Source organism: Grampus griseus (genome assembly GCF_964374135.1).
Source record: "Grampus griseus genome assembly, chromosome: 18".
Classification (NCBI taxonomy): Eukaryota; Metazoa; Chordata; class Mammalia; order Artiodactyla; family Delphinidae; genus Grampus; species Grampus griseus.
Window position 1 is genome coordinate 78,808,352 of NC_139012.1, and position 15,131 is coordinate 78,823,482.

The 15,131-nt window shown below is 50.1% G+C and overlaps 1 protein-coding gene across 1 annotated transcript in view; it reads left to right on the forward strand.

The window, feature by feature from the left end:
* Positions 1-3,166: 3,166 nt before the first annotated feature.
* The window catches only part of LATS2 (large tumor suppressor kinase 2), a 41,825-nt gene continuing 29,860 nt past the window's right edge, over positions 3,167-15,131 (forward strand). Inside the window, exons 1-2 of the mRNA XM_082675779.1 lie at positions 3,167-3,239; positions 12,951-13,500. Coding sequence (XP_082531905.1) covers positions 13,159-13,500 — 342 coding nt within the window. The 5' untranslated portion in view covers positions 3,167-3,239; positions 12,951-13,158. The remainder of the gene's footprint in view (positions 3,240-12,950; positions 13,501-15,131) is intronic.

Consider the following 15,131-nt stretch of genomic DNA (forward strand, 5'->3'; position numbering starts at 1 on the left):
CCGGAGCCTGTGCTCCACCACGGGAGAGGCCGCAGCAGTGAGAGGCCCGCGTACCGCATAAAACAAAAAAACAAACAAAAAAATTTTGATATTTCAGACATTAAAACAGCCTTTAAAAGTTCATTCAATACATTCAGATCAGCAGTTAAGTTCTCTATATGTAGTTTTGGGGGGAGAAAATGGTCCTTGTTCTTGAGGAATTTATAATCTAATTAAGGAGACAGACCACATGGGTATAAAAAAAAATTAAATCAGTGTAGCACACCTTCTTTCTAGTTTTCCAGGCCTTTCACAATCTAACCCTACTCTACTTTTTCACTACTCCCCATAGAGAACATTCTTTGTAGTTAGCGGATTTGCTGTGTGTCCTCCACGGATTATTAACAAGGAGGCCTTTTCTTTCCAAAAAGACAAAAATTGTGTCTAGAGACCAGAGCCTGCTTTCCAGGCACTAAGGTATAAAGAGGCTGAGTCATAATCAGGTTTCTTGCATTCACAGGTGGGGGAGGGGTGGGGGAGGGGTGGGGGAGGGGAAGCAGGTAGGTAGTCTCAGGGCGCATTGCACAGCAGCCTCAGGGAGAACCCGTAAAACATCCTGGCCCCGCATCTGCAGGTGAGGTGATGCTGGTTCCTGCCAGCCCTCAGCCTCTGCCCTGTCTGCTGCGGGAGGCCCTGGGCCCCCCTTCCTCACTCCACAAAGACCATTCCTCTCCCCTCAAAGTAAAAGGGAGCTGATTTGGTTTCAGTTTCCTTATTATTAAGTACATTGTGATCATGACTGTTTGAGATTACCTGAAGACAGCCTTATAATTCAGTGCTTCCAAGCTCTGGCGTCAGATCTACCAAGGTTGGAATCCCAGCTCTTTGGTCTCTGGCGAGTTAGTTGGGCTCAGTGTATTTTAGGGTCTTCTATAAAATGGGGTTAATAACATGGTTGACTAGAGGATTAAATGAGATAATACACAAGTTTAGGGCAACACCTGGTATACACACATAGTAGACGTATGTTAATCAATTAATTTATACATGGAGAGGTTGCCACTGCCCCAGGCTTTGTGCTCAGTGGGACTTGTGCTGTCTCTCTTTTCTCCTCTTGGCAACTGGATGCATTATGTGGATGAACTTATGTAGCTGATTATTTAAACAGTTTTTAACTATCCTCTTTAGAAGTATCAGGAATTATAAGACAGAAATCACCCAGAATCACTATATCCAGAGAATACCACTTTTAATATTTGGCTGCATACTTTACTGGACATATATACATATTTTTGTTTGTTTAATATACGTTATATTTTATATAATATATATCATTTATATTTTATGTGTATAGCTTAAATATAAATACATGTACTTATATTGTTTCACCAAGTTAGATCCTGTACCCTATTTTGTCACTATATTTCTTTTTTTTTTTTTAATTTTATTTATTTATTTAAGTTGTGGCTGCATTGGGTCTTCGTTGCGGTGCGCGGGCTTATTGCGGTGGCTTCTCGTTGCAGAGCACGGGCTCTAGGCGCACAGGCTTCAGTAGTTGTGGCTCGTGGGCTCAGTAGTTGTGGCTCACGGGCTCTAGAGTGCAGGCTCAGTAGTTGTGGCACACGGGGCTTAGTTGCTCCACAGCACGTGGGATCTTCCCGGACCAGGGCTCGAACCCATGTCCCCTGCACTGGCAGGCAGATTCTTAACCAGTGTGCCACCGGGGAAGTCCTATCGCTGTGTTTCTTGAACGCATCAACAAGAGTGTAAGCTCCACCAATGGGTAAATCGTGTAGTTTTGCTCACTGCAGTACCAATGGTGTTTGGTTTAATCCATGGTTCATGGTAGGTCCTCAAAAAAATTTAAAAAACAAAAAACCCAAAGGAATGATTGACTGCATGTCAATAAACACAATGTTCTCCTATATGGTGTATCAGTTTCCTCAAGTAAGCCTCTATTTGGAAAATTACCCGTTTCCAATTTGTTTCATATATATATATATATATATATATATATATGTAAAAATGTTTAAGATATTTTTTAAAAGGCACAAAGAATAACACACTACACATTATTGGATCTAATCACTCAGAATCAACAAATTTTAAGATTTGGACAATTTGTTTCAAATAAAGAAAGCAAGCACTGGAGAGAAAGTCGTTGTCCTTACTTTTCTCTCGAGTCTAATTTCTGCACTCCTTTCTACACCGGCCACAGCTGTAATGAGTCTGGTGTGTACATTTTCAGTCCGTGACTCTACTCGTATAAAGAACGTGATTAGCATAGGTTCTGTGGGATTTTATTTCTCAACATGGTATCATAGTGTAAATATAATTTTGCCACTCCCTTTTCTCCACTCTACAATGATTTTTGAAGTCTATCTACATATCCTTTGAAAAGTACAGCTAGTTCATTCACTTAGCTATTTTACATATTTTATTTTCCCACAGTTCCCTACTGCTGGACTTTTAGGTTCTTCCTGATTTTTCACGATTGCAAACAGTTCTATAATGGTCATTGTAATCCCAAAATTTGATTAGGTGTCTCGCACATAAATTGTAAAGTCCATTAAATTCCTTTTATTTACGATATATTTCTTTCAGTTAACTATGTTTCTGTCGTTGAAGACACAGCAAGGGCAGGACCTTTACCTGCATACAAAGGGAGGAGGGGGCCAGCCCCGGGGTGGGGGCGGGGGGGAGGGAGGCCTGTCCGGGTGCGAGCGCCCGGGGCGCAGGTGAGGGCGGAGGCGGCGCCGCGCCGGGCCGCGCGTCCAGGTGAGCCTCGCGGGGGGCGGGGCGCAGGTGAGCCGGATCCCGGCGCTCAGCGGTGGCCGGGCCATCGGCGCGCGGGGACCCCGGGCTGTCCCCTGGCAGACAGTCCGGAGCCCGTCCGCGCGGGAGGACGCGGGACGGCAGCGCCGCGGGGGTGGGGGACGGCAGCTGAGGCCGCGGACCCCGCACGGACGGGCGGACGGACGACCGCCGGGCCCCGCGCCCCCTGGGCGGCCGGCGGGCGCGGGCGGGGGCGGCGCTGACGCGGCGGTCACGTGACGCCCCAGGAATGCCAACAATGTAGCGAATGTCCCGCTCGGGCTGCGCGCTGGGCCGCGGCGCGAGCGCCGGAAGATGGGGCCGCCCGCCCGCCCGTCAGCCCGGCGCCCCGCGTCCCCGCCCGCCGGCCGCCCCCGGGCTCGGCGTCCCCCGCGAGGCCCCGGAGCCGCGGGCCAGGCGGCCGCGGACGGCGTAGACGGCGCGAGGTGAGCGGGGCGGCGGGGTGCGGATCGGGACTCGGGACTCAGCGGCGGGCGGGGCCGCGCGCTCGGGCGGAGGGGGGTCCGCGCCGTCGGGCCACCTCGGCCCTAGGCCCCTCGCGGGCAGGTCGTCCCCGGACGGAGGCCGCGCCGCCCCTCCCCCTCGCGGGCCGCCCCTCCCCCCGGGCCGCGCCCCCGGGTCTTCCCCTCCCCCACCTTACCCCACCCCCACCCCGACCCCCGTCTGGAGTCCGGCCTCCCGCGGCGCCCCCCTGCGCTCGGCGCCCGCCGTGCTCCGGACGCGGGTTCCGACCCGGTTCGCGGCGCCTGGCGACCCGGCAGAGGCAGGTGGGGCCGGGGAGACACACGTGCCCCGCCCGCAGGCCTCGGTGGGACCCGGACCGTGCGCGCTGTGTGCGGGGTTCGTCGTGTGGACCGATTACACGTACGTGGGGGGCAGGGAAGGGGGTCTCCCTGGGCAGGAGTCCAGACTTCAGAACTCACTAGCCCGGGACTGTGTGAGACCCAGCGCTTGGCAGGTAGAAATGCAGTGGCCAAACAGCTCTCTTCCCAAAGTGTTCAGCAAATACGTGCAATTGTAGAGGAAGGTTTGCCCCCATTTTACTAAGAAACATGAATGGAAAGTCACAAAATGTGTGATGTTCGCACAGGTGTTCAGTTTGAATTTTAACCTAGGGGTTGACAGGCCTTCCCTTGGTAATGGAGAAGGTAACTCCTGGCCCATTATTGGGGAAATTGTGCTCAGGAGCGCTTGATTCATAGTTTTAGTTGAATCTCAACTCCAATCCCTGCTTGATGGATCGTCATTTCTGAGCGCTCAATCAAGAGACTAAGCTACTTTGTATCTTTTAAAAGTTTTTGCTTTAGCAAATGTATTAATAAGAGAGTAACAGAAAAATCTTCAAAATAAGAATGCATAGACTGTTTAAGAAAGTTTGTTTTAAATTATAATTAACAAGACACTGTGTTATTCAGCCTGTCATAAAATTTGGTCTCATTATCCAGGTATATAGAGCGCTGTTTAAAGAATATGCCAGCATTCCTTTGAAATTAAAATTGCTGAACATTTAATGAATCTCAAAATGTCAAGCAATTTAAAATGATATCTGGGCAGAAGCTGTCATGAAACATTATTAAGGTGAATTATGAGAATCTCGGAATTTTTGAACCGGAAAAGATTCTTCTAGCTTCTTCATCTAATTTGAAATCGTTTTGACTTAGGTGTAATTGGGAGCTGTACATATTTCTTTCTTTCTTTAGCGAATCGCAGGGTTGGGGGAGGGACTTTCCTTTGGTGGGAGGGGAATGTTTTTACAATAAGATGCCTTGTTATTTTAAATGATGTTTTGTAAGTAGCCAGCCCCGGGCTCCTAAATCCCACTGCTTGTGTGGGTTGGGCGTGAGGAGGGGTGTTGAAGCTGATAGATTCGCTGTAAACACCCAGGAAACATTTGGGGGAACTTTGCGGGGGTGTTCTGATTTGTATTGGAAAAACCAGACTAACACAGGTTTCGAAAAGCTGCTTTTATGTTTTATTTCATGGTTATAATAATGTGAAACTTCTAAATAATGTTCCTTACTGACTTTTAAAAAATAAAAGGTTTGAAGAAGTACAGAGGATAAATTCACTGCATTTACTTTGTTTTGACTGTAAATCTGCTCTAAAAAGGAGCAAAATATTCTGATCAACAGAACGAAGAGCTTGGGCTTGAACATTTCTAGAACATTTCCGACTTCCAGCATGAAAAATTCCCTGAATCTCCTTCCTTTTTTAAAAAAAAAAAGCCTATTGCTCAGTAATTCCTATGGACAGAACTGGGCGTCCCGAGTCCAGGGGTCACCATCCCCATTGTGTGCTGGTGGCTGACGCTCTGTGTGGGGCGGGGAGTGGGCTTTATTTCAGAGAGCACCTGTGACAGCTCCCAGAGCCTGGAGGTAGCCCTGTTTGGCCACTCAGGTCACTAAGTGTTAGAGTTAGTACTTTTGAGTCTAATGCTGTTTGATTTACAGTTTCATTTTGAAAGTATGATTAGAACAAGGTAATGCTGGAAATAAGGATAAGGTGCTAAAATTAGGGTGGAAACTGGACGTTGTTTAATGTTTGCCGTTCACTCTACGAAAGCTTTATTTCGCTTGCCACTCGACCACGTCAACCTAATAGTGACAAGTGGTTGTTTAAGTTAATTAAATACTTTTTGTTCATATGCCAATATTTGACATTCACAGGAATTTTCTGGAGGACAAGGGAAACTCATATTGTGTCGCAGTGGTTTGTGTTTACCGTTAACTGTTCCGATACTGCGGCATAGAGCAGATCCTGTAGTCTCTAGATTTGTTAGCACGGTGAGAATCTTTTCGAGGATGTAAGCTGGCTTTTGAATGGAGTGGGCTTCTCTTTGGAGTACTGACCGCCCTTCTCCAGGCCGTGGTCTTCAGCAGGAGTGCTAGGGATCAGCTCGTTCCTTACGCATTAATTAAGTCCATCCTGTCTCACGAGTGTTACTCCTGTGTTTTCATTAAATGTACCCAGATGCACCTGCCTCGCTCCCCGACGTTATCTGCCTGTTCATCTTTTCTATGTTTGAGCCTTTTCGCAGGAAGTTCCGGACTCCAAGAATAGCTTCACACTTCCTCCATCAAATCATAGCCCTTGCGCCTTTCCAACTTTGGTGAAGTGATCCTTTCTCTGGGAGGTTTTCTCCAAATAGGCCTGTGCACTGGGATTCCTTGGATGGTCATGTATCACCTCTGTCCACAGCAGTGACTCTCCAGTGGCATGGGTGGTCCAACCCCTGGCCGCGGAGTTTCCGAAACTTGAAGGGGAGAGGGTTTCAGAGGAGGTGAGGCTTCTCAAAGAGTGAAAGCCCCTGCCGGGGTGTGAAATGGAATATAAGGAGACCCATCCTGTTGGGTTGCTTGCTGTTATGATTGCTAGAGAGAGCAGGTGACAGATTTATCTACAGCCTGGTCATTCCACGTGGTCATCTTGAGTACAAACTTATATAGCTCCGGGCTTCCCTGGTGGCGCAGTGGTTGAGAGTCCGCCTGCTGATGCAGGGGACGCGGGTTCGTGTCCCAGTCCGGGAAGATTCCCACATGCCGCGGAGCGGCTGGGCCCCTGAGCCATGGCCGCTGAGCCTGCGCGTCCGGAGCCTGTGCTCCGCAACGGGAGAGGCCACAACAGTGAGAGGCCCGCGTACCGCAAAAAAAAAAAAAAAACCCTCTATGGCTCCATTTTCTAATGCTGTTATTCATAATGTGTGTCTCTAAGTGTATGTATGTGTATATCTATATACACACACGCACACACACATATATATATATGTATCATACAGATATCATGTACAAAGCAAACAGGGCATGTGGTAGTTTGTTTTCCCTGGATCATAAACTTATTTGGGGGTGAGGCCCAGTTCTACCTGAGTGAACCCATATAATGTCCGGTGCAGCCTTTGGCCCGAGTGGGAGACCTCCGTACCCGCTGAAGCCTTGTGACTGTGCTCTTGGTTGGAGAGACGTCCTCAGGGACCCTCCTGGCGCGGGGTATCCCCTGTGAGGGCTTCCTGGCTGGGGCAGCCCAGGGAGGTCCTGCCGCACGGCGGTGCACGGTTCTGACATTAGGCGTCCGGCTGCAGGCCTGGCCCGGCTGCCTGGTTTATCTCAGCTTTGCCAGTTAGTTAGAGTAAGGATATGATTTAAGTAATAACTGGAATTTTAGGTCCGAGAAATACTGTTTTAAAAGTGCCAGCATGTGTCCGTAGTGCGGGCCCTGCGGCCCGTGGGTTTGGTCGGTTCCTCCGTCGGTCGGGGCTGCATGTCTGTTTGGCAGCCAGTGTGGGTTGTGAAGTACTGGGAGAAATTAGAATAAAAAGTCTTGAACGTCTGATAGCGTTTTCCAGGATTGGTTTAAGAACCAGAACTGGGTTTGGTAGGGCCAAATTAAGGGATGATTAAAGTATTGCTCTCATATTAAGTTTTTACAGGAGCCACCTATACTAGGAATAGGATTTAGTAGTTGTGACAGCTCCAGATTTGAAAATGACTTGTTTCTGTCTTGTGAGCTGTATTGCAGTTTTTTGGGGGTTTTTTGTTTTTTTAAGAAGCATGAGAGAATAACACTTCATTGTTAGGAGATAATACAGGGGCTTTCTTTGCACATCGAGAGTATTGCAGTTTTAAAATTCCAGTGTCTTGTAGTTTCTTTTACTATTTTATTTATTTATTTATTGGCTGCATTGGGTCTTGGTTGCTGTGCGCGGGCTTCCTCTAGTTGCGGCGAGCGGGGGCTACTCTTCGTTGCGGTGCGCGGGCTTCTCACTGCGGTGGCTTCTCTTGTTGCAGAGCACGGGCTCTAGGCGTGCGGGCTTCAGTAATCGTGGCTCGTGGGCTCTAGAGCGCAGGCTCAGTAGTTGTGGCACATGGGCTTAGTTGCTCCGCGGCATGTGGTATCTTCCTGGACCGGGGCTCGAACCCGTGTCCCCTGCATTGGCAGGCGGATTCTTAACCACTGTTCCACCAGGGAAGCCCTGTAGTTTCTTTTGAAGTATATTTAAATCAGTTGATGATACCTAAGAAATTTCTAAACTTAGATTACTTTGCTTGCTACCCCCGTTTGTTTTCTTTTTTCTTTTTTTTTTTTTTGGCTGCACCGTGGCCTATAGGATCTTAGTTCCCCAACCAGGGATCGAACCCGAGCCCCAGTAGTGAAAGCACAGAGTTCTAACCACTGGAGCACCAGGGAATTCCACTACCCCGATTTTTTAAAGACCCATCCATGAGGCTTTAGGGTCGTATTTGTAAAATTCTTGATGAGAGAGCTTAGTAAAATGATACAGTAGTGCGTCAGAGTAGCTCATTCCCAGCTGCAGTCTTAATTTGACGGATGAGTATTCTCGTGAAAAATGCTTTCAGAAGTTCATAATTTCACCATGAAATCAACTGTCGTCAAACTAAAGTCTAAAATACAAGGTCTCAAGCTGAGGAAATACTTTCATTCTTTGTGTAACTGAAGGAAAGTTTCATCCTTACCAAATTATTCAGGCAGGACCAGTTTGCCTGTAGGTGTCCTACATGCTCACGTAGGAAGCCAGGTATGCCCAGGAGACCATGGTGGGAAGGCGATGAGAAGGGGGGGGTGTCTTCCCCCCACCGCCCCCGCATGAAGGAGCTTTCCCAGGCACGGCTTTAGGAGGTATCACTGAATAACTCTTCCAGCTTTCCTGTATGTTTGAAACTTTTCACAATGAAATGTTGAGGGAAAAGGAACCAGGACGTCTGATCCAGATTCTGTTTGTGGGCACCTCCACCTGGTATTTCTTAGCTCGGGTAGAAATACAGATGTCGACACAGAAATGTCTGGTCTCTCCCGTGCTGCTTGGCTTTAGAATTGGAATGTTTGTGGGACACACGGGCACTTAAACCCCCAGTATTTGCAGGCGCATGGCTCTGGGAAGCCCCTCCCCGTTGTGTGTATCAGTGTCCTGGTGGAGTGCGGAGGGGCAGGAGGTTCAGACCTCCTGCGAGGAGAGTTTGTCCACTGCCAGCACACAGTCCTGAGGTCCGGCCTTGCCTTGTGGAGCTGTGTTTAGTGAGGGAACACGAACAAACACTAGCTAGCTGGATGTGAACAGTTAGATGACTTTGCATAATGCTCATCATTGTAACCATTCCTTAGGGTACAGTTCAGCGGCATAGAATACATGAACATTGTCACTGCAGTCAGCACCACAGTCTGTATTACAGACTTCTTCATCGTCCCGGACAGAAACTCTGTACCCATTAAACAGTAACTCCCCCTCCCCGAGCCCCCGTGACTCCAGTCTTCGTGTCTCTCTGGATCTGCCCCGTAGGAGCGGATCCCACGCTGTTGGTCCCTCGGTGTCTGGCTCAGGTCGCGCAGCGCAGCGTCCTCAGGGTTCGTCCACGTTGTAGCAGGTGGCAGAGCTTCGTTTCTTTTCTGGCTGAGTAACGTACCGTAGTCGTGCAGCCTTTTATAGGAGTTTTGTGTAAATGGCAGGAACACTGTGTCTGAAACCTCAGAGAAAGGGCACTGTGTTTCCCGAGGGCCGTCCCCGTCCACAGCCCGTGCTGCGTGTTCTCCCGAGGGCGCCGTGGGGCAGGTTTTACCCGCAGTCCAGGATCGTGGGGACAGACTCAGACGCTTCCGGGCAGCGGGCAGGGAAGCCCCTGCCCTCGTGGCGCTTACAGTTCAGGTGATTGAGGAGGAAAGTGGGCACACTTGACAGTGCTCTGCGGGGCTGTGGGTGGCCTGCAGGGTCTCCGGGGCTGGGTGGGTGGGAGACCCTCTGCCGTGGGTCACAGCTTTCAGTGCTTCTCCCTTTTAGAGTAACTCCCAGGGAATTTACTCAGAACCCTCCTGGCGGCCCCACACCCTTCTCTGCTGCCGTGGCCAGGCAGGGAGGCCGGCCCTGCGTCCTGGCTTTGACCTTCTTACAGCCCTTTTTCCTTCTCCATGGACCATCTCCAGGGGCCGAGTGGAGAGCAGCTTTCCCTATCCTGCCTGTGTCACCTGGCAGCGGCCTGAGGCCCATCACAGCCTGCTGCCGCTCTGAGGACTGCCGCTCACCCGCCTAACTGTCCCTGTCCCCCAGGGGTGTCGCTGCTTCTCATCTAGGCCCCTGTCGTCCACCTGGAGTGTCCCAGCTTTGTCCCTCCCAGCCCTCTGTCCAGTTGGCTTCCTGACTCAACCCTCTAAAGGGCGCTTGGCTGTGTCACTTCTTAGCTCGGCCGCAGACGGTAGCTCCCTGTGGAGTCCAGACGTGGCCGTGACCTGGAAGGTCCTCCCCATCAAGCCCCTGGGCGCCTCCCAAGCATCACCCCTCCAGACTCCAGGAAAGGCCTCTCCGTGGCCCTCAAGCTGGTGGAGGAGCCTGTGGACGGCGCATTCCTCTGCTCCTTTGCTTATGCTGTTCCCTGGGCTGGAATTCCAGTCTTCCCTGCACAGAGGTTTAGTTCTCTCTACTGCGGAGATTTTTCTGACTTTCTCCTGTATTCTCCCATTTGCCAGATGATTCTTTTTCTCCTCTTGGGCATCTCTTTCTTTGGAGCAGTTTATCTGCCTCCCTCACCCGCTCCTCTCTGCAGTGTGACCGTTTGCAGGGGGGATGGGTTGGGGAGGGGTACCGGAAGGACCCTCCCTGCGTGTTGTCAGGCCCCTCCTTCACATCGGTTATTTATTGCGAGGACAGTATGATTTATGACTTCTGTATTTCCATTTTCAAAGGAAGGGAAGAGAGCTAAAGATTGGAAACAGTAGTTTGTGTGAAGGTCGTAGGAAAAGGTACAACTCCTGTCTGTTCTCAGACTCCAGACGTGCTCAGCAGCTCCTTGAGAATCTGTTCATTTTTGTTGGAATGTGAACTTGCGGTTTTAGACAGTTAGGTGTTTCAGAACAGATGCTTAGACCACGAGGTCACTGAGAATGAGTGTGGGTGCAGTGTGCCCCATATTACACCAGTGCAGCAGGGCTCTGGGCTCGGGTCCACTGCACGGGAGCCTCAGCTGTGTCTCAGCCAGTAGGTCACTATCGCGTACTCAAGGGCGTTTCAGCGACTTTAACGTATTAGATATTGTGTTTAAAAATATGAATTTCAGGGCTTCCCTGGTGGCGCAGTGGTTGAGAGTCCACCTGCCGATGCAGGGGACACGGGTTCGTTCCCCGGTCCGGGAAGATCCCACTTGCCGCGGAGCGGCTGGGCCCGTGAGCCATGGCCGCTGAGCCAGCCCGTCTGGAGCCTGTGCTCCGCAACGGGAGAGGCCCGCGTACCGGAAAAAAAAAAAAAATTGAATTTCATGTTGAAAATTTTATGTAGCCTGCTTTTCTTACTTTCTAAATAGAATCTTCTTGTAGTTACAGTGAGAAAAGGGACAGGTAAAACCTTCTGAGACCTTCCATCTTCCCATCTCTAAGAAAGGAATAGTAATTTTAGGTCATTTTTTCAGGTTTACTGTTGTATATGGTAATGTAATAGATCTATGTAAGTTAATTCACATGAAATGCTTAGAACAGAGCCTGGCACTTGGTAAATACTGGATAAACATTAGCTATCTCCCCACCACAGTGGGGGAAAAGGGGTGAAAAAGGCCATGAAGCACGGTTCCATCTTACAGTTAGTTTCTAAGCTCCTCACTGAAAGAAGTCCAGACCCCTGTGCCCCTCCTTCTAAAGGGTGCTCCAAGAAGGGATCAGTTTTCCTTTGTTCATTAAAACTCAAAGTGATTTTACTTCACTATCTGCTCCCTGGGTTCTGTGGTCATGGCCACGTGGGCTGCCTCCAGGGCAGGACAGCTCAGGACGGACACAGCAGTGACCACGGGACGCTGAGCCTCACTCTGTGCTCACCCGCTGCTGCCACCTGTTGGACGGAGGGGAGGGAGGTGACCTCACCTGTCCCAGGCTACGCAGCCCTGAGCCCCTGAGCCAGGTGCTGCCCGGCAGCTGGCAGCTAAGGGCAGCGTCAGGGCGGGGCTCGCCTTCTGGCTGCCGGCATGACAGCACTCAGTGCGTTAGCCGGGAGCAGGTGGAATCATCGTGGGGAAGTGCCCTTGTGACAGCGAGCTCTGCACAGAGAGTCTGCTTCCATGCTGAGGTGGGTGCCGCACACAGACGACTTGCATCTGCACAGCCCTTGTTACTGTCGTCACCGTGTGACCACCCACATGCTGTTACCAGACCCCTCCATGCAAGTGTCAGTTTCCACAAGCGAGACATTCTCATTTTATTTTTATTATTTATTGATTTATTTTTGGCTGCGTTGGGTCCTCGTTGCTGTGCGCGGGCTTTCTCTAGCTGCGGCGAGTGGGCCTGCTCTTCGTTGAGGTGCGCGGGCTTCTCATTGCAGTGGCTTCTCTTGTTGCGGAGCAAGGGCTCTAGGCGTGTGGGCTCAGTAGTTGTGGCTCGTGGGCTCAGTAGTTGTGGCACACAGGCTCTAGAGGGCAGGCTCAGTAGTTGTGGTGCATGGGCTTAGTTGCTCCGCGGCATGTGGGATCTTCCCAGACCAGGGCTCAAACCCGTGTCCCCTGCATTGGCAGGTGGATTCTTAACCACGGTGCCACCAGGGAAGCCCCGAGACATTCTTATCTGGTCAAAATGCCGGTAAGAAGTTGACCACTTTATAAAAAAACCCAGAGGAGTCGTGACCCTCAAAGTCTCATAGCACATTGTGCGAACCTTCAGCGTGGCAGACTGTGGTTTCTCTCAGGAGGTTTGGGAGGGCTTTATAAGAGAGAGTTCCCAAGGTGTGGAAGGACCGCCGGCTGAGGTGAGTGGGGAGGCTTGTTAGTCATGCTATGGGGATGCAGGGCGTGGTGTGGACCAGCCGCTGAGCCCTCGAGCTGTGGATTTCCAAGTGAAACCATATTATAAAGGAGAACTTTAAATGAGCTGTCGGTCATTAGTACTGTTGTTCTTGCCCCAAATTGAGTATTTATAAGAAAGTATTGGCTTCTGCAGCGGTATGTCATTGCAGGTTACATGTTACAGGAGACGCCTGGGGTGGCCCTGCCTGTCATGTGCTCGAACCAGAGGTGAACCGTATCTTTATCTTTTCTGAGAGGTGGTATGTTCTTTCTTTATCTTTCCAAGTGGAATATTTTCAGGATCATGGTCCATTTCTGAAAAGTGTCATTAACATCATGTGGGAACCACAAATGAACACCTCTCATTTTCCTTTTCAGGTAGAGATGGTCTTCAAAGTGAAGTCTCTGGAAAATGTTCGGTTCTCTGCAGAAACTACAGAAATGGAAGGAAAGAACATTTTCAAAACAACATTGTTGTGAAAGTGTGTTTACAACTAACTGATACTGTTGACAGTTTTGTTTTCGTTTTAACTAATAAAACACTTTAAGAAGATTGTATTTATGGTCAAAGGAAACTGGACTAACCATGCGGCCGAAGACTTTTCCCGCCACGACCTACTCTGGGAACAGCCGGCAGCGGCTGCAGGAGATCCGCGAGGGGCTGAAGCAGCCGCCCAAGACCCCGGCGCCGGGGCCGCCCGCGGGGCCGGGCAGTGACGCCGCCCTGGATGCCAAGGCCCTGGGGGGCAAGGACGCGGCTAGGCAGCAGCAGCAGACGAGGACAGCCCCGAAGTTCGGGCCTTACCAGAAAGCCCTGAGAGAAATCAGATACTCCTTGCTGCCCTTTGCTAATGAATCGGGCCCTTCGGCCGCCGCAGAAGTAAACCGACAAATGCTGCAGGAATTGGTGGACGCGGGCTGTGACCAGGTGGGTGGACGCTCCCAGGAGGCTGCGCATCTGGGGTGCAGAGGAGACCAGCAGAGGTCCCTGGAGAGGGGTTTCTAGGCTACAAACCCGAGGCCCTTTCTGCGTCCCATTGCACTGTTTTCCACCTTCTCTCCAAAACCATCTCGTTAGCTGCTTTCCTTTTCAGGCAAGATCCAGAGATTTCTCAGCTCTCCTGAAGTTGTGTCCCGTGCGCTTTCTGTCCTGTCCCTGTGAGGACGGGAAGGCTTTCCCACGTAGCCCTCTCCTTGGGGTTTATTTGGCTTATCGTGAGCTGTCGTGGGGAAGAGACTGGCTTCCTTGAACTTGTGTTTGGTGTGTGCATTTTTTAACTCAGCTAAGGGGAAGGTTGGTTAACATGAGTCGGCTCTTTGCCTCTGTTTTCTCCTGTTTTAAAAGATAGCATCTATGCTATTAGAGGAGACGTAACTATATTAAGGGAATGAGAAAGACTAGAAAATAAAAAGCTTGAGAAATCATCAGAATGGTGGCAACACAGCCTGACTTCTCACTGCTTAAGAATAAAGGCCAGTTAATGGAGGAGACATCAGTTACACAGAAACACACACGGGGACCGTGCGTACGATCCTGTGCTCTTCACGTGGCTGAGTAAAGCCCGAACCGAGGAGCAGGACCGTATAACATGGAGCTCGTGTCCAACCAGGTAAAAACGTGTCCGTGACATGTAACTAGTAAAAATGCAGCTGTCTTATGAAACGGCTTCTGAAAGCAGGTGCTGTGTCATCACCTGTCGTGTGAAAGTCAGAGCTGCATGAACGTGGAAGTAGACCAGGCACGTCTGCCGCCCTGCAAACTGAGTAGGATTTCACGCGCAGAGCGCATCAGGATGGCTTGAGCACTTCTAGTTTCTTAGAAACAGCGTAACTACGTACTCCTGGCCTCACAGTCACGGGAACTGGGAGGAAAGAGAAACAACACCCTCTTTTATTTCCAAAAGCTACCTCAGCCCTCTTATAGTTTCTTACCGGAGAGCTTAGATTTCTCAGATGATCTGTTTGGGAAACTAGTGGCGCTGTTTTGTGGGGCTTCCTTGACCCTTCGGGATGTGCCGGGATTGACCTGGGTAACGAGCTGCTTTCGTGAAGCCCAGGCTGTGAGTGGTGGGTGCAGAGGGTTAACAGTGCGAGCTGACAGCACAGCCACGGCCTTTCTCTCTGTGAAAATATGAAGCTGTCCCCTGACCAGCAGAACTTGATGCTTTTGAAGGTAGGCTGGAGCCATCCTGGGGAAGTAGTGGGTGAGAACTGCAGGTACTCAGCCCAATAACAAAGCTGAAAGCCTTGTGTAAATCCTTGCAAACAAGAGGTCATCAGAGCCGCTGTTCTCGCAGTTGTGATAAAAACAAACAAATCGGGTAAACATCCAGAATCCAGGTGGGATCTCCTTGTGGTAAAATCCATTCGTGATGACTACAGTGCACGAAATAACGAAGCTGGTGCCGTTTATGGTAAAACACCAATATGGTAAAATTAAGGGTCGGGACACCCATAAGTTCCCATCAGCATTTAATTTATGTTAATTGCTGGCAGAAAGGACTCTTTACCCTTTTGATGCTCCTGAAATAATCCGTCAGATTGGTGCATAGTGCTACT